The sequence below is a fragment of the Haliotis asinina genome, chromosome 3 (assembly GCF_037392515.1).
Source record: "Haliotis asinina isolate JCU_RB_2024 chromosome 3, JCU_Hal_asi_v2, whole genome shotgun sequence".
NCBI classification, from domain to species: Eukaryota; Metazoa; Mollusca; class Gastropoda; order Lepetellida; family Haliotidae; genus Haliotis; species Haliotis asinina.
Genome location: NC_090282.1, coordinates 41,340,318 through 41,363,646, shown reverse-complemented (window position 1 = coordinate 41,363,646; position 23,329 = coordinate 41,340,318). Strand labels below are relative to the sequence as shown.

The window sequence follows — 23,329 nt, the reverse complement described above, 5'->3', positions numbered from 1 at the left end:
TTTTCGCCAAACGTATGTGAGCTATATCACTTCGAACTTTCCTCTCACCCTAAGCAGACAGTCACGACAGAATATGATTAATGATCAAACGGGAATTAAACTAGTCTAGAAAAACAGTTTGTTCCTGTTTCCTACACGCATATAAATGCTCTTTTATAGGGAATAAGATGTGACTGTTTTCAAAGTGTTGGTTAGTTTTAGGTATGAACTATTATACGGTTAAACCACTCGGACGCATGCGTCATCGTACTTTAAGTACAATAGTTCAGGGCAAAAGTGTACTTTATTACACCATAACATAGTGGTAGAGCGAACTGTATTTCTTAAATAAGGTTACTTCATTTACGAGATGAGCCATACTAAATCATGGGGTTTGATAATGGTTTTTTTGTTGCTGTTTTTGTTTTTTTAATACAGTTTATTTAATTCGTCTTAAAAATATTTTTACATATAACTAGGACATTTCAAACATTTCAGTGCCATTTCCTAAATGAATTTGATATCAGATTTAAACTGTTCATTTGTAAACTATCAACTGCGTTTGTTTTTCTTCGAAATTAAAGAACCCAATCCGTTCAATTTTGCTTTTCATTACATTGACAACCATGTTCGTCTAAGGACATTGTGACATATTGTATGAGCGCTTCGTTTGGTCGACATACCGGAAGTTGAAGAGAGATTCAAGGGAGATAATTCATTTCAAGATGACTTTCTTTCGGGTGAGTAAAAGTATCTGACCTCTGCAGACCAAATGTCTTTTAATTCAACTTTCTATGATATAGGAGTAACTACTTCTAGGTATAGTTGATTGAAACAGATTAAAACCACATTTTCCAAGTGATGTTATGTCTGTGTTTTAGCTAGAACAGCGAAAATACTGAATCAGCAAAGCACTTGTCATGTCGCTGGATGATTGACATTGAACAGAAAAAGTAATTTAGGTTTTGAAATTGTGGCTTTTCAGCATTACAAACACGTACACATTTTATTGATTTCAAATTCATAGCACGTGTTGTACACACCAATACACGTATATGACTATATCAAATGGTACAGTGGCAGTATTCACATTCAGTAAGTACAATTACTACAAATATGTCTCAGTCTCTCACGATCGTCTATGGGTACAACGTAGGTCGTTATTGTTTTTATCAGCTGTTTAGGTCCCTTATTAACTGCATATGTTAGGTACTTTTGTAAGTGTACTGCATATGTTTGGTCTGATTGGTTTGGTACGTATGTTTTAAGATATCACTTCCCTAACCATGGTAATCCTCACCTCATGTGAATGTAACAGCAGATTTTCGGACATTACATGTTTTTGAACAGTAGTGTTCACTTGGGCTGTAATGAGGGGTGTTACTTCACACAGACATTGTAAGGACTTGAAAGATGTTAGTGATATATTTTACAGTTGTGTCTGTGAGTGCATAATTGAGACAACAACAGGTCTTAACTCATAACACTAACACAGTAACAGAAGGATAATATTTTTTAAAGTTCTATGTTTTTTCTTTAGCGCATTCGAGGGCGCCATGTAGGAGTGCTTTGTGTGGCAGCAGGTTTACCTGCTGTAGCAATGCCTACTGTCCATGCAAGCAGTGCTTCAGAGGGTAACAAAGTCAAGATCTCTCAGGTAAGGCAATGTACAGATGGCAATACAGTTATTATACACTATTAACAGCAAGGGACATCCATCCTAACCTCAGGTTATCATTGTATTATATGTAACCATGGTGGTACTGAAAACTGTCGGAAGAAATTTTACATTCTGATGTTTGAAAAATATTCCATCATATAATCAGTCAAAAATGGTTGGCATTTTCAGATAGTTAACTTACTCAGGTGCTGTACATAATTTCTTTGGTCATGATTATGTTATGTAAAATAAATTTTGCTGACTCACATCAAACAGAGCCTGTCTTCCAAATCATAGAAAATGTATTACAGACTGAATCCAACTCAGTAGTTCAAAGGTTTAGTATGTCTTCACTGCGTCAAATCTAGGAGTCTGGATTCATTCTTGGCTCAAAATGGATTTTGTTTTGCAGGTATATTTCTGAAATGGATAGTTTTTCATCAGTTTTCTTATTGATATTGGGTGTAGACAAACCTGTACCAGTTACCTATCATCTCCACATGTATGTCATTGACTAAGCCCTTTGATGCTTAGACTTTTTAGTATTTTCTTTACTAAAGATAGCCGCCTGCATCAGTGTGTTTTTAGTAAGAGGTGTGCATTGGTTGTCTCATGCATTTAAAGGTTGTCGGTGAATGCAAATAACTGTCCTTGTCAAAATATTATTCTTTTTTCAATATCTTATAGCAGCTCTTCAAGCTTTTATTTGAATATGTTGGTTAGAGGAAACTGTCATGAAACGCCCATCTTAAATTCATAGTCACATGGTACTTTTGCTTAGAACAGAGTCAAACACTTGGGAAGATCAGCAATGCCTCAACCATCCACAGTGTTACCTATGACCTACTTAAAACCACTTATGTTGTCATCAAACATTGGCTTATTGGCCGTCAAACATGGGATAAACATTTAAAATTAGATTCAGGTTCCAAGTGAACTTCTTTACAATATTTACAGATCTGATGCTTGTCAAAATAGCTGGCTAACACAATAAAGAGGGTTAGACTAATTGAACTGACTCATGCAGTTACATAGATTGATGGCCATGCTCATCTCATTCACTTATCTGATCCAAATTTGGGACCTGTGAAGATCCAGGGTAGAATTAGGAGATAAACATCATGTGTTGGCCAATTCCCGGGTGTTATTGAGTGTTTGAAACACGGGAATACATTTGGAACTGATGGCATCAGGTGCCATTGCTGCATCTGGAGTTGCTCATTTGTGAAGTCATTTTAACTTCATTCATTCATTCACTTTTCTGATCCAAACAATGCATGTGTCTTGTAAGAGCCAACTAACGGGATTTGGTGGTCAAGCTCACTGACTTGGTTGACCCATGTCATTGGTTCCCAATTGCATTGGTCAGTGCTCATGCTGTTGATCACTGGATTGTCTGGTCCAGATTTGATTATTTACTGACTGCTACTGTATACTAGTAGCTCGAATATTGCTAAGTGTGCGTAAACTAAACTCTCTCACTCATTGTCAATTTCATTTACAGACAAGTGAACTGGGGTATTGTTGAGTGTGAGGTTAAACACAATATTATTAATGTAGGTAGGGGCATACAATGCTATTCTATCAGGATCTTTAAATTTTGGTAAGGTTTGTTGTATCATATATCATCTACAACTTACATATGTTCTGTATATTCACCCCAAATAGATTAGAACAGATCTCACCAAAAATATGAAACGTCACATGTAGCTTATTGGTCAGAAGGTTTACCAGTTAGGTTGAATCTCACTCATACCAGTTGCCTGTATCACATGATCTTAATGTATGCTATTGTTAACCATGTTTTATCCCATATTCATCCTCATCATAATCCTTGGGTTGTCACCACCACTATTGTTCAGTGGGTGGGATATCTGTATGATAATATAAGTTATCACATCGTGTCGAGGGAAATACAAGGTTTTATCAGTCCCAAGTAAGGTTGTATTCCCCGAGCCGGAGGCGACACGATGTGATAACGCATTTATCTAGCTGAATGTTTTCACTAAGTCTAAACAAAACAACACGCATCGAATTGACTTGCTGCCATGTTGACACCAGCTGACCGTTGACCTCAATGCACTGCACTTTTCTAAAGGCTTGTCGATGCACGCTTTTCTCACTTCTCGTTGTCACCAAGGCATAGCAGGGTGATGTAACTTTCGTAGTGGGAGTACACGACTTTTATACTCCCGCTCGCGGATCGTGATGGATGTACGTGATATTTTATCAGAGTCACGTGGACCAATCAAAACTCGACATTCTTACATGAGGCTAGATAATAGTCCTTACCATGCAGCATCTTTTAACTGTAGTAGTGCTCAGTAACATTATGGCCGCTCATAGAAGTCCTTGATACTCTGCAAAATCTCATGTGACATGGCTGTTAGGTTCTTTTGGAAATGTCTGTCTCCTCCTGGAGTAGCTTTTTAAGCATTCCCAGGTAATCTTGAATCCAATCTAAGTGTGTGAATATCTGTCAGTTGGCTTGTCAGGCTAACAGTCAATTTGAGTCCAACCCATTTTCACAAAGTTAGTCTTAATGTGATCTGCAACAGAGCTTGTCCTCGCAACAGGTTTTGATCCAGGTGCTCCAGCATATGCTCTGACTCGTGGCAAACGGGATGATTCAGTGTCAAAGCGTTTGCTCTTCACACCAAAGACCTGGGTTCAATCCCCCACTTTGGTACAGTGTGTGAAGTCCATTTCTGTTGTTCATTACCATAGTGTTGCTGGAATATTGCCTTTTAAAAGTGGTGTAAAACCAAAACTCACTCCCCCAAGATATGTGTTTCAGCTCCCTATGTATGATGTGCCAGAGAAGAAGTGTGAATACACCTATGTAGAAGCTCCACCATCTAGTCTTCAGGAGTCCATCTCCATTGTGAGACAGGCAGTGTGGGACTATCTAGACTCTATAAAGGTATGTACACTATGGAGATTCTGGCTACAGTATGTCCCAAGCATAAGTATGCTTGTCTGGGAGGTAGTTAATTTTTGGAGTGGAGGGATGGTGGTGTATGGCTTTGTGATTTGGTTGATGCGTCAGTCTACCGTGACAATGCTTGTGATAATGGTAACAGGTTTGTATCATCCTGACTTGATTCATCACAGCGTGTTGTTCTATAGCTGAAATATACCAAGGGGTGATGCTGCCTCGTAGTTATGGACATAGTACTACCCTACACTGTCCAGTTCAAGGTCATAATATAATGCATTCATAAGCATGATAACTACTGTGCAGTGCTACTGTATAGTGAGACGCAAATGACGCGTCACTTTCCAAACTTTCTGAACGAAGATGTTGTAGTAAAAACATCCAGAGTGTTTATCATGAGGAAAATATTATTTTGTTCATGCATTGCAATATTGGCAATATTAGGGTACATTTTCTAAAATGTTGATGTTATATGCTTTTTGTTCCCAATGTACTAAACATGGTGAATGATTACCTGTTGTGTTCCAGGGCACAACAAATTCCTTGAAAGACAAGATTCAGATTGGCAAGGCACACACAATGGGTAGGCCACAACTGTAGGGTTTTCCAATTGTTTAACTTCCTTAGTCCTCACTGAAGTGTACAGCATGCTCCACTATCTGCCAACATGACTACCTCTAAATGATCATTCTCCTTCTTGTCACATGACAGTGTTGACGTGTATTTGGGGACAGGTTTCAACTCTAAATAACATGAAAGATATAACAAGGTTTTAACAAACACAGTGTCATTCCAAAAGAGGATTCAAATGATCTTTTTAAATAGTTTTCAAAGATTTCGGCTGTTAATGAACACTGATGAAGTCACAGGAACTTGTAACCTACAAGACACTGGTGGGGACCATATACAGTATAGCTGCTGCTGTTTGAAGTGTTGTCTGTCAAACATGAAAACAGAACTGTATAGCCCTGCGTGTGTGTATTTTGAATTATCCGTGTAAATGTGAGCTGTCCGGTGCTTCAGAATTTGTCACCTACGTACAGGACGACCCCAGTATTCTGCCCAAGGCTAGTGTTATCACAGTGGCTGGACTTGGAGGGGTTGTAGCAGGCTACAGAGGTATGTACTTGAAAAATACTGTAAATAACTGTGTCTTGTCATAGATTGGTTTTTACACCATAGTTAATGATTAGTGTCAATTTTAAAATGTAATTTGACTAAAACTCAAAATGTGCAGTGTAATTTGACTAAAACTCAAAATGTGCTGTGTGAGACATCAAGAAGCATCTGGAATATGTGTTTCTGATTAGGAACCCTGTTGTATTTCTCAGCTGTGGTTGACTTACATCTCTACTAGAACAAATGTAGTCTACTTGCTCTTCTTGAATCCTGTAAGGGACAAATCATGGCAACATGTATTTGTGTCAGTACGATGCTGGTGTTGAAACAGCAGCTTTTCACCTGATCTCAAAGTACATTATTTGATTAAAATATGTGTTACTTATAACACTGAAAATATGAAGAGTTAATTCCTACTGTACACAATCTGCAACTGAGATTGAGATTATTCAGTTTATGAAATTAGCAATGTATTAACCACTGTTACTTGAAATGCAGATAATGACAGCTGGAAGTGATCAGACACAATCATCTAAAACAGGATTGACAAGTTGGTAGTACAAATCCTGGGCTGCGAATTAGGTCTGAAATCACAATATTTTGAATTTCTGAATAATGTATGTCCAAACCTTTCAATTTTGTTCATGCACGTGTCATTATGTAGCTATATATACATATGGAAATTAATTAAGCAACACCAAATTCAAAGACACATAAAAACTTAACAAAGTTTAACGAAGTAATTTTGATGATTGATTATTCAATTTTGATGTATTGACATACAGCATGAGCTTTTCATGGGTTGATATGACGCGCGTGAAGCTTGCACAGCGCACGTGCATTGCTTTAACCTCAACTTTCGAAAAATGCACTTTTTCCCTGGGGTGTTTACAAGCGCAGGTTGTCGATTGCATTCGGTTTTTCATTCATTTCAATGTCATGGCACGTAGGAAATTATCAGAGGCCACTCGTTGGCAAATAATCGGCATGAGGAATGCTGGTATGTCTCTAAGACAAATCGGGACTCAAATCGGACGACATCATTCCATAATTTCAAAACTTTTGAAAAAATACCGGGCCACTAATGAAGTTAAAGACCTGCCTAGACCAGGAAGACCCAGGAAGACCACAGTCCGGGAGGACAGAGCTTTACTGAGACTTGTACGGCGCAGGTCCTTCGACTCGAGCTCTCGGTTGAGACAGGAGTGGCTTCCAGGGAGACCCATCTCGAACAGGACTGTTCGGAATCGTCTGAAAGCTGCAGGATACCGGGCAAGGAGGCCAATCAAGCGACCCAGACTGTCTCCAGCCCATAAGGCAGCCCGACTGGCCTGGTGTAATGACCGTTTGCACTGGAACATTGCCTCTTGGAGGAAGGTCCATTTCTCAGATGAGAGCCGGTTCTTGCTGCACATGGTGGACGGTCGTACTCGGGTCTGGAGGCAGAGGAACACAGCAATGGCTCCACGGAACATCCAGGAGACTGTGGCCTTTGGGGGAGGTTCCGTTATGGTATGGGGGTGCATTTCCATGAACTGCAAGTTGGATATCATTACCATCCGTGGCAACCTTAACGGTGTTCGTTACCAACAGGAGGTTCTTGACAGGGCTGTGGTACCTCATTTTGAGAACCATCCTCTGGCAACGAGACCCATATTTATGGACGACAATGCTAGACCTCACAGGGCGCATGCTGTAAATGATTTTTTGCGGCAAAATGCAATTGACAGAATTCCATGGCCTGCCATGAGCCCTGACCTCAACCCCATTGAACATTTGTGGGACTTTATTGGCCGTCGTGTGAGGCAGAGAGACCCACCAGTCCATAATCTCAACGAATTGACGGCTGCCCTGCATGAGGAGTGGAACAGGATCCCCCAGAATCAGATCCGGAGACTCATCCAAGGAATGAGGAGGCGTCTGGAATCGGTGGTGCGTGCGCAGGGAGGACACACTAGATATTGATGAAAGTCGGTGTGCAGACTCTCAGATGACTGTTCTTTCTTTCCATGTGACATTTGTGTTAATACACCTGACAACAACGTCTGTGGATGAATAGTAAATTGTGTCCATTTTTTCATGAATTTAAGACAGTTTTAAGAATTTGGATTTCGTTGCAATAAAGCAAAGTCTTGATACTTTTTCCCTTTAAGTTGTTTGTCAGAGATCGTCTGTTGAATAAAAAAGTGTCAAACTATATCAACCCGGCATATTTTGATTGTCAGAACACTTCAAAGTTGCTCCAATAGAAAAAATTGGGGTGTTGCTTGATTAATTTCCAGGTGTATATGTCGTAAAGCTACTTGGATGACTAGTCCCTCTAAAAATGACAAGTTGGTATGTTCAGAAATAGAAGATACCCATCCTTTTGCTGTTCATTTCTTGGCCTGTTTCAGGTGGATTCCTACGGAAGATCATACTCAGTGGAAGTGCAATGACTGCAGCTGCTGCACTGTGTTATCCTAACGAGGCTGTAGCCATGACAACACAAGCCTATGATGAGGTGTACGGCTATGCTCGGTCATTGTGGGAGGGTGACTGTGAGTACTTGAGTCTTTCCACCAGGTATTGAATGAACTAATATAGCTCACCTGTCTTTGAGTCAAGAGAGTCGAGGGACTTCAATCTGTGTCTGATATTGGTCACTTCCGACTCCTGTGTTCCATGCAAACCACTACCCAAAATTCAGTTTGTTCTTTGCCCCTTCCCCTTAAGTATAACATATTTGAACAGTAATGCTGCTTGCAACTGTATTTTAAGTGTTTGTCATTTTAAGGTGTGGATTACCATTCAGAAGAGTTTCAGAGCCCTTAGCACTATTGTTAGCTTTAACTAACCCAGTGCTTTGAGTGTGCGCTAGTGCATGGATGTGTGGTATATAAATATTCTATAATAATAAACAATAATAATAATGCATATTGAGGATACTAAATGACCTTGCATGTTATACCATTTTTGTTAAATGAGTTAATGATTTCATATGAAACTAGCAAAAGCAATCTTTCATGAGTTTAATAACAATGGTATTTCATGTAAGTGAGTTTAGTATTCTGTTTTTTACTCTCCAAAATAAACTGATGGAAATTACAGTGAAATTGCCTATTGTCTGAGGAATCAGCTTTCCGTGAGTCTAGCAAGGTCTAGTACCATTGCGACAACAAAACTGTGAACCATCATGTCGTCGTACATCTAGTGGTATTACACTGTGTAATATTGGCGTAAAAATGTTACATTGCAGTTTCTATGGGCAGGTAATATTGATGTGTGTTATTTGTTTCAGCATCAGATTCTGATTCTGGCTCCGCCCAACAGGTAAGTTAGGATCAGAACACATAATTATTTGAGGAAGCAAATATCTTACAAATCCTATTGAGATCCAGGGTAGAAATTGTTTTTAGAATTTGTTGACTGCTAGTTTTAAGAGGCATCTAACACATAAGCCAATTTTTTGTGTCACTTATCATGATTCAGTCCCCTGAAGCTAGGGTTGACTGTGTGTTTGTCAGTTACTGTGCTCAGTTTGTGACCATGTGTTGATTTCAGGTGAAGCCAGCCAGTGAAGCCAGCCAGGTGAAGCCAACAACTGGCAGCCAAGTAAAAGTGGACCCAAGCCTGCAAGATCATGGGCAGTCAAAGGCCGAGGACAAGGACCTCTATACCACCAGGGGAAGCAAGTGATGACATAAACAATTAATACTCTGTAGTGATGATTTGAATGTGTATAAAATATGTACTGTGTATGAAGTTCAGCCTTCTGTTTGCTATTGAACTGTGCCTTTATTTTCTGCAAGATGCGATGATCATTGTTTCAAATAGCTTTTACTGGTTTGCATTACAAGGGGGTAAGTACATTAAATGAAACACAGAGAACAAGTTGGTTTGATTTTAATTAATGCTCATCATATACCGCCTCACTGTTCCAACTATTGCGCTTACCCCCTTGTAATACAAACCAGTAATAGGGATTTGAATCTGTGATCGTTAGTTAAAAGGCTGAGATTTAAATGTGCACTTGGCAGGGTAAAACTATGAGGATTTGCAGTCTTAATTTCAATTTATTTGATTTACTTTTGTCTTTAAAGTGAAATTCATTGATACTCTTTACTTGGCAAACAGACTATAACAATCAAAATTTATATTCAATCTCACAATCTGGGTTTCTGCATGTTAAAGGAGTGAAACACTGTCAAAAATTGAAATGCTCTTGAAACTGTTGATAACATCTGTGTCGCTCATGTCCCTTTTCATAAAGAACATCATAAGACATTACATTAATTCATTGCATTGTTTTATTTTTCAATAAATATAGCTCTCTCAATGAATATGTTAAATAACTTAACACAACACAACATTTGAAATACAGACATGAACAAGACGCTTCAAAGTGTAACATACATATCACAACATAACTCAGTATTGTAAATGCCCTGGACATAACATCAGGGACCTCTTCACGAAAGCAGTGTGGGTCTTGCTGACAATGAGACACTTAACATACAGTAGAATGCATGTTCATGTTAAAGCATGGCCCTGGACATGGATAAATCATTAGCTGCTTGTCCGATTCAAATGAGACATGTGAGAATAACTCTGCAATCGATATTTGTTAGGGTTGTACTTGTCTGTGAGCTTAGCTCTCATCATGGTTGGGTAATTTTAAACTGGTTAGCATACCAGTATGGAATGCTTGAGAACAATACTAGAATATTATTTACAGTAAATACTTTATGTATGACCCATATGTGTCCAAAGCAGGCATGTTTTAGAATCATTGGTATAAAGTAATGTCCCTTTGGTTAATGTGACATTGTCAGAACTGTTTTGAAGGCTGAATTTGTTATTTCAGGATGGTTTGATTGGGTAACACTGCCATAGTTACACCTTCAGTTTCTTCTTGGTAACATGCATTTCAGTAAACCAAGTCTGAGAACTTGTAAATGCCCACACATGCTCAGTCATCCAGTACATACATACACTTTATATTGTGTTACAAGCACACCTGTGGAAACTCAGGGACGTAGATGGAAGATAGACTGATTTTGTTACCCTCAAATTTCGTGTGAACAAGTATACTTCAGCTAGACAAATACTGCATATTTTTTAAAGGGGTTTTACCTAAAATTAGAGGATATAGCAGCAAATAGGAACATTTTATGCTACTTAAAAGTGCACATTCAAGCAAGGTTGACTGAGCAATATTGATTTGAATTATGATATTATGTAAAATAGTAGAGAATCTGGCAATTTACTTGACTGACAAAGACAAAGAGTAGAATCTAAGAATCGAATAATATACTATAGCCAATCAGTGGTAGATATACTTACACAGACGATATAGTATAGTGAACTAGAAATACTACTTGGAACAATTCATACAAGACACAAGAATATAGAACATCTGATTAGGTTAGCTAGAATTGAAGAATGGGAAGTACAAGTACATGAGAGATGTTGTCAGTTAAACAGTTCATTCTGTATGTGACTAGAGAAAAAACACTGATAATCCCTCAGCTACTCAAATTGCGCTCTTTGATGGACTTACTACCAGCGGAATGGTGAATGGACTGACTACTTGTACACCCATCAAACAAAGCTTAATCTGTGTAGCATAGGGATTTCATCAATTATTAATCTTGAAAATAGTCTCAAGTAAAGAAAACCATCCAGATCATAATACATTATACATGATGTATTTCAATAGTAAAAACCATAACTAGTTTTGATGAAAATAATATTTGAAGGACGAATTCTGTCTTTCTCAATGAAATGGAAACCCCACTTAAATATTCCAAATATTCTCATATATTGCAAAGACGTTCTTCACTCAATCAAAGAGTTTGTCACATCTGTACACTGCAGGACAATATCAGATCCTGTGTGGATATGGAGAATGTGTTTTGTCTTGTAATGATTCTACAACAAACAGACCTCTATGTCTAGCCTCTAACAATGAAACTGGCCAACAACAGTAACAAACAGGATCTTTCACATATTTTCCATCACTCTCTACACAATATCATCCTAACACAACACTCAACCTCAAGTATTTACATTCTTTTCATGAGGAATGCTTATGGAGTCTTTAAAACCCCAAATGACCTGGTGTATATTAATGTTTGGAATTCTAATACAACACTCAACCTCAAGTATTTACATTCTTTTCATGAGGAATGCTTATGGAGTCTTTAAAGCCCCAAATGACCTGGTGTATATTAATGTTTGGAATTCTAATACAACACTCAACCTCAAACATTTATTTTCATGAGGAATGCTAATGAAGCCTTTAGATCCCTCCTAACCCAGTGTATAATGATGCTATCTCAGTTTATGAGAGATCAAGTAAACCCTTTGAACAATGGACACCTTGATACGGTTTTCATGTTAAGAGAAGCAAAAAGGAAAATTTTCTTTAACAATATTTTATACTTCCTGTGCAATAGTTCACATAATCTGGCATAACAACACCTTTAGCACATCCATATGAATGGATATAAGCACACTCTATTTCTACCATTCTTAATCCAGAAATGAAGATAACAAGTGTGTTTGTGTAAAGCATCTGCCGGGTAACATCTAGTTTGTCACAAATCATAGATAGAATGAAACAAGAAGCCATGGTTTTCTATCACTTTTCATTTCATTTCACAGATATATTTAGATGGGGTTATGCACACAGACACAGACACAACTGAATTTTAGCTGACAGGAACACAAAAACTCTGTCAATTTTATACTTGGATGATGAGACAAGTACAGACCTACATGTTACTTCTGACTGCACTGCCACAATCATGTATGGATATAGACATGTTTGGAGTTATGGTGAAAGTGATGTCAGTTAGACATACCATGTACATTGAATAAGATGGAAGGTGCAGCAAAACCTAAATGTCTTTATCAGGCATTGTTTGTTGTTAGTTGAATGTTACATAAATATAGGTCTGGTGTTAGGTATCAGATCCACGGTCTGAGCTAGTTTGTGGGACTACCAGTAGTAATGAAGGTTTATAAATCAGTTGGAATGGCTGAACAAGTTACAACTAAATCACAGCAGAGGGTACCAAGAACACTTAACTGATTGCTGTATGTGGGGAATCAAACCCAGGTGTTTGGTGTGATGGGCCCACTCTTCATCAACAGTCTACATTATCATCTAGTTCTGTAGAGGAAATTTTCGAAATTTTGTTTCATAGTCAAGAGTGGTTAAGTCGGACAGTGATGAAAGGGTGCTCAAACACTGTATCCCCAACAGTCTAAAATCCAGGAAGGTATAGTGTGTCTTACTCAACAGCTGATAACGTCATTGATGTGTTCAGATAACACAAACCTTTTAGACATGATACAAACAGCTTTGGTCTCAATTGAACCACTCTAAAGTAGAGTATGGTATTCCAAATTAAATAACTACTCTTGGCACAGGACTCCACTTCAGTAGTTAACACCATCGATAACATCCATCGATAACATCCATCTATTTCATTCCCTCATTTATCAATGACTAATTTTCCGTCCCAAACCTCTCTAAACTTTCACGATCATCTACTAGCAGATTAGAGGCTGCAGCTACTATTGTTATTAATTTAGCAAGAGACACTCTTAGAAAGGAAAGTTGCAATAGTTCACTGAGACATGGTAAAAGATTATTAGATGAATGTTTTGGAATACTGAAATTGAAGCTTTTAACTTTCTTTTTTTACCCATTTCTAAAAGAGGTATATTCTTGGATGAATTGTAAACATGGTGCCATCAGGTGTTTGACCCAGACAATACCAGTAGGAAGATTTGTGTTGGAAATATATGTTGTTGTTAGGTATCTACATATACTATATAACAACAAAACAACTGGAATCGCATCCCTTATTAAGTAGTATATGTGTTTGTTGGCAACAAAATGTATCCCAATATTCAAACCTTGCCAACCCATGAGCCTTTGATAAGATAATGTTTGTGTATATTGATTCATTTCTCTGTTATAAATGACCTTCTGAAAGGCCATTTCACAACTTAAAATTGCACCAAAGAATATTGCACTCGTTTTGATGAGACTACGTGACCCATGGGTAAAGATGGTGGTCCCTGGACGTGAAGGACCAACAGAGATATTTGGCTATGGGTTTACAAGATATGGAAGCAGTATCTGTCACTCTCAGTCACTGTCGTAGTCATCGAAGTTTTCACCCTGGACAATCTCAGACTGGTGGTAGCGTCCTCTGTTGGCAAAGTCTTCGTTGTCTGCCGTCAACTGAGCTGCAAGAGTTTGAACGGCAGGTGTCTTCGGAGCCACGATGATGTGTTCTTGGGGGTCTGGTCCACGTCTGAAATATGGTATTGGTATAGGTTGAGAGTGAGTGAGTATGGTTTTATGCCACATTTAGGAATATTCCAGCAACATCATGGCAGGGGACACTGGAAATGGACTCTGCACATGGTACCCATGTGGGGCATCATACCGGGCGTCATACCCATGTGGGGCGTCATACCCACGTGGGGCGTCATACCCACGTGGGGCGTCATACCCACGTGGGGCATCATACCCATGTCTGTGGCATGACAGCAGATGCGTTAACCACAAGGCTACCCCACTGCCCCTTATAGCTTAACATAATTGGTTCTATGCCAAATGATTTCATTGTAATTTCTGTAACTTGTATTTCTGAGAGTGTATTCCGAAGCAAAGCTGTGGGGAAACAATCTAGTATTTTACCTTATGAATGCATGTCACCTGAATGCATATGAATGTTTGGGAAGTGAGTTTGGGGCATTGTGTTATAAATTCAAAACTGCATTACATAGTGGTGCTAAATTTGTTGCTAAATAGGAGTAGGAAACAGCTCAGATGGTACAGAATATGATATTCTCACCTGCAACATCTATGGATGCCACTTTTAATCCATTCATACAAGTTGAATTCTGCAATACCTGTATAAGAAAGAGTGAGTTAAAGTTTAAAGTCACATTGGCCGCTTATAGGGAAGAGAAAATGGCATTGAATTTTGTCCATGATTTACATGGATCAATTTCATTAAACCCTGACCTTTTATCCAAATATGATACCTTTAGGTGGGAAGGTTGGAAAATAAAACCATGACAAGATCTAACTGAAAAGAAGAGCTGGTCAGTTCTTGACCCACGCCCCCCTTTCTTCTGCATCTAAGAGGACTCACCTGAGAAGTACCTGGTTTGAAATTTCTTTGGCAGATGAGAAATGTGCATTGTTGTCCAAAAGATCGAGTTAAGGTAATTAAATGTCAAAATGAGTAGTTTTAATGACACGGTTTCATTTATAATGATGCAAGTAAATGATTTATGTATTAATACCCCTTAGAGGATATGTGATCTTTCACCTGAGAAGTACCCTTACTTCTTTTGTTATCAACCCCTAACTCACCTGGGAAGTACCCGGGGCTGGAGTGTCCGATGTAGAAGTATACAGCGAGGAAGGCTGTGATTTCCCCGAGAGCATACACCCACTGGATGGAGAACATGATGATCATGCAGACCATGGTCTGAAACAACACAAGAGAGTTACACAACAAGTACGTCTTCTTGACATATCACTGTTATTTTGTAAAACCTTGTAATATGAAACAACTCCCAGAACCAAAACTTCTTGAAACTGTACATATGAGTCTGATGATGCACAGCACATGATATTTTTGAATTACAGAGTCAGTAAGCTTCATTTCAGTTGTATTCTTCATTAGTATGAATGTGACGATTGGTCTAAAGAATTTGTTGACTGTGCAAAACAATGACAAATGCCAAAGTAACAAATCCATACATCACAAATGGCCTTGACCTTGGCACCATTTTCAGAAATGCAAACGTGTCCATATGACACTAATGAGCAAGTAGAGACTGTCAGTGACAGCAGTCATCCAGTAAATTCTTTTGCCATTCTGCTGATGATAAGATAGTGACAAACCCTTCATGACTGCTTCACTCCCATCAAGAAAGTACACTTTATTTTAGTGTTTCTGGTAAGTTATATCAATGTTCATTCTATCATGTTTTCATTTATTGCTTTTCCATATCAGGGGATATCAGTCAGGAAGATCTGTAATCATAAAGGACACAGTTGGTCTGGCCCACTAGAAAGCTGCCACAATCAAAGGATTGTTCATGAATACACATTAAACGAGTAAAGGTAGTGCTTTTCAGCAGGTATGATTTCTGGCAAAACCTCACTAAGAGAGATGCAACGATGTTTAACATTGTGTTTGGGACATATACCAGCGATATCCACAATCTTCCTCTGAAGCACATTACTTGCCCACACTGCCAAGAATCACTCAATTTAACTTCAGATTCTCTCCATAGACATTAAACATCACAGTCCTCTACATAGAGATGTCAACCTCACTGAACATATGAGTGAGTGAGTGAGTTTAGTTTTACGCTCCACTCAGCAATATTCCAGCTACATGGCAGCGGTCTGTAAATAATAGAATCTGGACCAGACAATCCAGTGAACAACATGAGCTTCAACATGTGTCAACCAAGTCAGCGAGCCTGACCACCCGATCCCGTTAGTCGCCTCTTACGACAAGCATAGCTCTGAAGATATGAAGTGATCAGATGCGTGAAGAAGTAAAATATCAAACAAAAGATGTTAACAGTGCCACCATGTCCCTATCTGCACCTGCAAACATCAAGTAACTTTTAAAAACCAATAAATCAGAATCCACTGAATGCAGTACTGTAAGTGTACTATTTTGCTGTATAATGCTTCAACAGTGCACTGACATGACAAATTATGCTTGTAAATTATTTTTATAAACTTCACATCTCTGTCTACTTAGCAGTAGGGTTGGGTAAAAGATTCCATAATCAGGAATACTGTTGATGGGAAGAATTATTAATGATAATCGATATGGAAATTGTTTATGTTATTATAAACTATTGTGATAAAATGTATTGACTGCTTCTAAATTAGTTCAAAATGATGTTTGCTTGCTAATCCCTGAATAAATATGTCACCACTCACTACTGATGTGAAATATGCAGATTTCTTCTTGGACTTTGCTCCATGTTTCCAAAGAGTTACTTTTATGATATGTATTGATAATATATTTATATTCATCAATGAATATAGATCTCTATGACCTATATTGACAGCCAGTCTATATGGCAGATGGTGTTGAGCAAATCAAATCATGTACATCACACAAAATGTAAACTTGTGTCCTGCTGGTGTGCGGACAAAAAACCCTGTGGACAAAACCCCCCTGGGACACTAGCACAATCTGGGTCCATAACAATTAGAGCACTAATCTGCCTCATATCTAAATACTAAGTTGACTAATTAAGCTTTAAATACTCTTGAAGTCAGTTAATCCTAATCAGTAATGAAGTTTCATCCTCAGTAATGTTTAAAAACAAAATACTAACTTAATCAATAAAGCCTATTAATCCCTATCCCTTATAACCTCTATTACTGGTTCAATAAAAAACATGTCACTTAAGCCAATCACTGTAGTTAAAACATGTTTTGGGGTTTTGTCCACAGGTCTTCATTTGGGTTTTATGTCCTTATTGGGTTTTGTCCCAAGGGGCTCTTGTCCAAGGGGTTTTTGTCCCAGGGGGGTTTTGTCCACAGGGGGTTTTGCCCTACAGTCGTCCTGCCATCCCCCTGTACTTACCCCCAGGAGAGACAGCCATCTGTTACACAGCACAGAGTACCATGACCTCGGCTGTTTAGTGATCTCCGTGTTAGGCAGTTTCTTTACACCTGGTGAAACAACAGTTGGTGTTAATGAGCACATTTTGAACAACTAGTATGGAGATAACACCAACATAATTAAACCTAACGAGTCCACAGACATGAGGGAATGGTCACATTGTAGACTGCAAAGTGTTGGCAATACCTTGGCAGGTGTAATTACTACAATATATAGGTATCACTTGATATCAAGTGAAGCTTGGCTACTAGGAATGGGTTTCAGTGTCCTCTTGCTGGCTGCTATTCTGATCACTATCCTCTCTTATATCAATTTGTTATCTTCATTTATATCACGTTTCTCATATTTTCAAATTCTAGCTCTCGGATATCTGGGTTTATCTGATTAATTTAGGATGGAAGTCTGAAGTGAGACAGGTTGTAGGATGTACAGTGGAAGACAGAGTAAGTAGGACACCCATTAAAGGTCAAACACAATCAAAGCCGCTCTGGTAATCAAACATACAACTCAACTTACTCAAACTTGAACTCAACCCTACATGTCTTACTTTGATGGAGACTGAAGAATGATAAGTTTTTAATATACAACTTCTTTATTCTCGAGAGGCAACGTTTTGACATACACTCTCATGTTATTGCCATAACCGGCTTGACAATGACATTAGAATCTATGTCGAAATAATGCCTTTCACAGAATAGAGTTGCACATCCATAAAATTATCATCATTCTTCATCACTTCAACTTCTAACAATGTCTATTAAAGAAACTGATGGAGGTTGTCAATTTGATTAGTCTATACAATAGGCAGTACAGATATGCATTTGTTCATTTGTCTTCTTAATAAAATCTGTTTTTCTGACAGACAAAATGAATTACAGATAGTACCATAATACTATCATTGAATAATACTCTGCAATTTCAAAACCGTCAAACTTGTTTAGGGTGCTTGTAGCCTAAGTGCAATAGATGGGTCTCTTACTCATTAAATTCCTCAATGGTGCAAAATAATTAATGTCATTCACTCAAGTTAACGTTATAATTCCCTGATACAAAACATTTGATCCTACTTTTGGCTACTGACTTTTATTCAACACTAAGTTTAATTATTTTAGCAAATGGAATACATTAATCATTTCTTATAGCCTAAAATGCACTTTGCAAGCTTTAGGACAGGTTTGATGATAAACTGACACAGTTTGATTTTCAACTAGGTATAACTGGCTTTAAGATTTCTTTAACAGTGTGTATCCCTTTTACATGTCATGGTATGTGAGAACTACACAAAACTGGTGGGTAGAATGTGCCTGCAGGAAAAAAATACTGAAGAAAGGCTCTTTTACTGTCAGGCAGAACTACTTTTGAAAAGTGAATAAACACAATGTGAATAAAATGACACTGACAAGTTGAATGCTTCCTTTAAAAAATACTTGTGTGTTCAGTTTCATTAAATGTTACTAAGTGTTAGAAAGGTAGGTGTGACTGAGCTCCACTTTTCTTGTTTTCAAATGAACACGCTGGCAGAGACTTGGGACTTACCTAGCAACTGAGACGTGTCTCCATCATCACCCTTTTCTGATGTAGCATCAACCGAAATCTTCCTCTTCGTGGCATCAAAGTCTGCTTCTGGTGTTGTGACATTACTTCCGCTGTTAGTACTGGTTTGTCTCAACAGATGGTGCTGGCCCCTCTGTGCAAGACGCTCAGGAAACAGTTTGTCAAGGTCATTAGCCAGTTTTTCAAATGAGTCTTTATGAGTGGTTACATCAACCGATTTCCCAGTAGCCCCGTACCCGATACTTCCGTTAAGCAGTTCACTGTCAGCACTGTACTTGCGTACCTTATCCCCATATCCGGCACCACTGTGAGTGAACCGGGCATCCCTGTCTTTGCGACGGTCGTAGCTCATGGCCAGAGCGAAGTAGGAGTAATCTATAGAAGCGTATGTCAACATGAAAGCTGTTGTGACCACCGGTGCCAACGTGTTCACTTGCCCCACACAGATAAACAGCAGCACTACCAGGGTAATCACGATCAGTGCATACACAGGAACCTTGTTGGGTCCTCGCTGGAAATAAAACAGGTGCTTCAAAATCACTGATTATTCTTTGACACAAGGGCATTTGGTAAAATATTTGCAACATGCTTAAAAAATAACCTTGTAAGTAGGGATATGATTAAAATGCTTGAATTTCTTATGAGTGAGTGAGTATCGTTTTACGCCACTTTTAGCAATATTCCACCATTATCACAGTGGGGGGACACCAGAAATGAGCTTCACACACTGTACGCATGTGGGAAATCAAACCAGGGTCTTCGGCATGACAGGCACAAGCTTTATCCACAAAGCTACCCTACCGCCCCTGAGTTTCTTATGGCTTATGATGGTAACATGCATGCAGCTGAACTGATGAAGGGCATAACTATCAATCAGAGTCTGTAGATTAATGAGAACACAAGGCATGATGACGTGAAAGCTAGTTCAGAAAAATAATTACATCTATTTTCTAAGAAAATGGTGCATAAAGGTTACACTAGTGGATCCTAGTTTGCGAAACAGATCAACTCAGCATAGCACAATGCTATATTGTGGTGCACCTAAACCTCATTATCACTAATGCCTAAACCTCATTATCACTGTTGCCTAAACCTTATTATCACTGTTGCCTAAACCTTATTATCACTGTTGCCTAAACCTCATTATCACTGTTGCCTAAACTCATTATCACTGTTGCCTAAACCTTATTATCACTGTTGCCTAAACCTCATTATCACTGTTGCCTAAACCTTGTTATCACTGTTGCCTAAACCTCATTATCACTGTTGCCTAAACCTTATTATTACTGTTGCCTAAACCTCATTATCACTGTTGCCTAAACCTTATTATCACTGTTGCCTAAACCTCATTATCACTGTTGCCTAAACCTTATTATCACTGTTGCCTAAACCTCATTATCACTGTTGCCTAAACCTCATTATCACTGTTGCCTAAACCTCATTATCACTGTTGTCTAAACCTTATTATCACTGTTGCCACGTGTGCACTGAAACAAAACATTGGTTTTTCAACCAATACGCCCACAATAAAATGAAAACATATTGTTTGTTTGTTATTGCTATTTTATTAATTAAGACTAAACAAGTGATTGATATTTAGAGCAACAACCCAAGTCATGAGGATACGACAATTCAAATACATGGGCCTGATCATGTGATCCATTTGGCAAGGGACCGTTTCTAATATGCAATCACCATAAGTGTGATCTGGAACTTCCTCTGTGTATGGAATAACTGCTGCAAGTCAAGCAGAAGACCATGATGTGGTATAATGGGAACACAACCCTCAAGGGACATACTTACCCCATGACCAAGGATTTTGATAATTGGAATAACATTTTCATTGGCTATAGACTGGAGAATCCTTGGAGGCCCGTAGAGACTTCCCATACAAGACGAGACAGAGGAGAGATAGAGTCCTGCCAACCACAGCACTCCCACAACAGACACCTGTAACCAAGCCACACAAACATGCACTACCATATACATTTTCAGCATATATGCATCAGACATGTGTAATAAACACACACTGATGTATAAGACTCAAAGACCATCGAGGAAATCACATACATCAGATGGTCAAAGATAGACACTAAAATGGACACCTGCAGCTGATACTCATTTGGCCGTTGTTTACTGTTGCACTCAGCAACAATTCAGCTGTATGGCCGCGGTCTGTAGACAATGGAGTCTGGACCAGACAATCTAGTGATAAATGGCATGAGCATCGATCAATTAGGATACGAAGACATGTGTCAGCCAAGTCAGCAATCATGACCACCCGATCCTGTTAGTCGCCTGTTACGACAAGCATGGGTTACTGACAACCAATTCTAACCCAGATCTTTGTGTGTTCAGCATTGATACTAGGATATATTAGACTTTCAAAGATGGAAACTATAACAGACACCTGCAACACATGCTAAGATTATAAGATTGTCATAGCTAGACAACAGATACCTGCAGTGGAAAATAAGATATATACAAGACACCCATATTAGTTACTAAGACATATACGACTCCCAAAACAGATAACAGACACTTGCACTAAATACTAAATTAATCACATAGTCAAAGACACACAATAAACAGATGACCCCCCAACACAAAGATATCAGTTGATCTCAGATCACCCACAAAGATACCAGACATATGCAACACACAGGAGACTAGACTGGCAGATAGTGTACGATATAGCCACTAGTCTGGTAGCCTGTGGGTATTAAAAGTCCAATTGGCTCAGTAAATATCCACAGTCACAGGCCCAACTGAAATTTCACAGGGAGCATTTTGTAAATATATCACTCTCTCTGACTTATTATGTAAATACACTTTTAATCATGCAAGATTATAGTCTAATACAAATGTCTATCTCTACGTTTAAATGTCAGGCTAGTGAATAATGTGGGCTAGTAACAGAGCTAGTCTGACTGGCTAGCAAAATTTGGAAACTATTTCGCACACTGGGGTTGACCTACCTTCTCAGCAATCATATAGTCCTCCAGCAAGTACACACGTAAACATGTGGCCCCCAGCACGAGGATAAACGATATGTACAAGAACGTCCTGAAATGATAGTGAAATAGTATACCAAACAACAACATACTCGTAAATTCTTGGGCATGTTTATAGGAATGACAATATATAATCATTCACTGAAAATATGGCCATGTTCCTCATACAAATCTTAGAGGTTACTTTGAATGCAGGTAGGAGTGGGGATTGCAGGTAAGACTAAGGTTCCAAGGCAATCAATTCTTGTATTAAGAGGTGAATTAGGATGCAGGGTGGTAAGGGTGCACAGTGACCTGACTGCACATCATCATGACCAAGCAGAGTTGATCAGTGTTCATGGTGTTAATAGATTATTTAGTCTACACTTGATTATTTACCACTCGCTGTCATATTAACAGTATAAACTAAATTGATTTCAAACAAAAAAGCAAAACCTAACCAGGAATACAAGGACACGGACCAGTGCAGTGTATTATGATATTGGAGTATTATGGTCCCCTGTGAACGTACCCAACTCCCAGAGCAGCCAGGGTGCCGCGTGGGATGTTGTAGAAGGGGTCCCTCAGGTCCCCACTCATGTTGATTCCAGCCAGGATACCCGTAACCGTGGCAAAGAAAAGGCCAAATATACTGAAGAAGTTCTCCCCTGGGGCATAATCTGGACCTGAGTTGTTGACAAAGTTCATCTCAGTGTAACCTATGACTCCATTTTCTGGAAACAACAAAATAAATGGATTATGGATTTGTACACCTTATGCAGACAACAGATAATGAGAACATGACAGTATGGATGATTTAAGGCTCTTGACAGCATACTCCTTCATTTAGGAGTGTATTCAAACAATACTGTCTTGTGTCAGAAAAACTAATGGAAAATTGCAATCATAAGTATATTAAAAACCAAGGACTGATGATAAGTATTAAAGGACCTAAATAATTAAATGGATATATATCTTTCTGTTCAAAATAAGTCACAAGCTGCTGATCTACATCTGTATGTGCAAAGGAGCAGACAGACTTCTGACACACATATGTATGAAGAGGTCAACAAGCTAAAGTCTTATGAAAGACTATGAAAGAGCAGACATGCTCCTGACACACATATGTATGAAGAGGTCAACAAGCTACAGTCTTATGAAAAACTATGAAAGAGCAGACATGCTACTGACACACATGTGTATGAAGAGGTCAACAAGCTAAAGTCTTATGAAAGACTATGAAAGAGCAGACAGACTTCTGACACACATGTGTATGAAGAGGTCAACAAGCTAAAGTCTTATGAAAGACTATGAAAGAGCAGAAAGACTTCTGACACACATATGTATGAAGAGGTCAACAAGCTACAGTCTTATGAAAGACTATGAAAGAGTAGACATACTCCTG

General features: G+C 38.6%; 2 protein-coding genes across 2 annotated transcripts in view; one reads left to right on the top strand and one right to left on the bottom strand.

Moving 5' to 3' along the window:
* Nucleotides 1-624: 624 nt before the first annotated feature.
* Nucleotides 625-9,440, top strand: LOC137278018 (MICOS complex subunit MIC27-like). The gene is made up of 8 exons (XM_067810053.1): nt 625-719; nt 1,520-1,636; nt 4,437-4,562; nt 5,106-5,160; nt 5,601-5,696; nt 8,093-8,236; nt 8,977-9,008; nt 9,240-9,440. Exons 1-8 carry the CDS (start codon nt 705-707, stop codon nt 9,372-9,374), a joined length of 720 nt encoding a protein of 239 aa, XP_067666154.1. The 5' UTR covers nt 625-704; the 3' UTR covers nt 9,375-9,440.
* Nucleotides 9,441-9,966: 526 nt separating this feature from the next.
* Nucleotides 9,967-23,329, bottom strand: part of LOC137278016 (solute carrier family 12 member 8-like) — a 35,053-nt gene continuing 21,690 nt past the window's right edge. The window contains exons 6-13 of the mRNA XM_067810050.1: nt 22,457-22,658; nt 21,910-21,997; nt 20,735-20,881; nt 18,914-19,442; nt 17,339-17,427; nt 15,085-15,202; nt 14,558-14,615; nt 9,967-14,011 (exon numbers count right to left, since the gene is read on the bottom strand). Coding sequence (XP_067666151.1) covers nt 13,843-14,011; nt 14,558-14,615; nt 15,085-15,202; nt 17,339-17,427; nt 18,914-19,442; nt 20,735-20,881; nt 21,910-21,997; nt 22,457-22,658 — 1,400 coding nt within the window. The 3' untranslated portion in view covers nt 9,967-13,842. The remainder of the gene's footprint in view (nt 14,012-14,557; nt 14,616-15,084; nt 15,203-17,338; nt 17,428-18,913; nt 19,443-20,734; nt 20,882-21,909; nt 21,998-22,456; nt 22,659-23,329) is intronic.

What these genes read in the sequence shown, in the direction of transcription:
- LOC137278018 (XM_067810053.1), top strand. An exon ending in ACTATCTAGACTCTATAAAG is followed by an intron (nt 4,563 to 5,105) that starts GTATGTACACTA and finishes GTTGTGTTCCAG; the next exon opens with GGCACAACAAATTCCTTGAA. An exon ending in GGTTGTAGCAGGCTACAGAG is followed by an intron (nt 5,697 to 8,092) that starts GTATGTACTTGA and finishes GGCCTGTTTCAG; the next exon opens with GTGGATTCCTACGGAAGATC.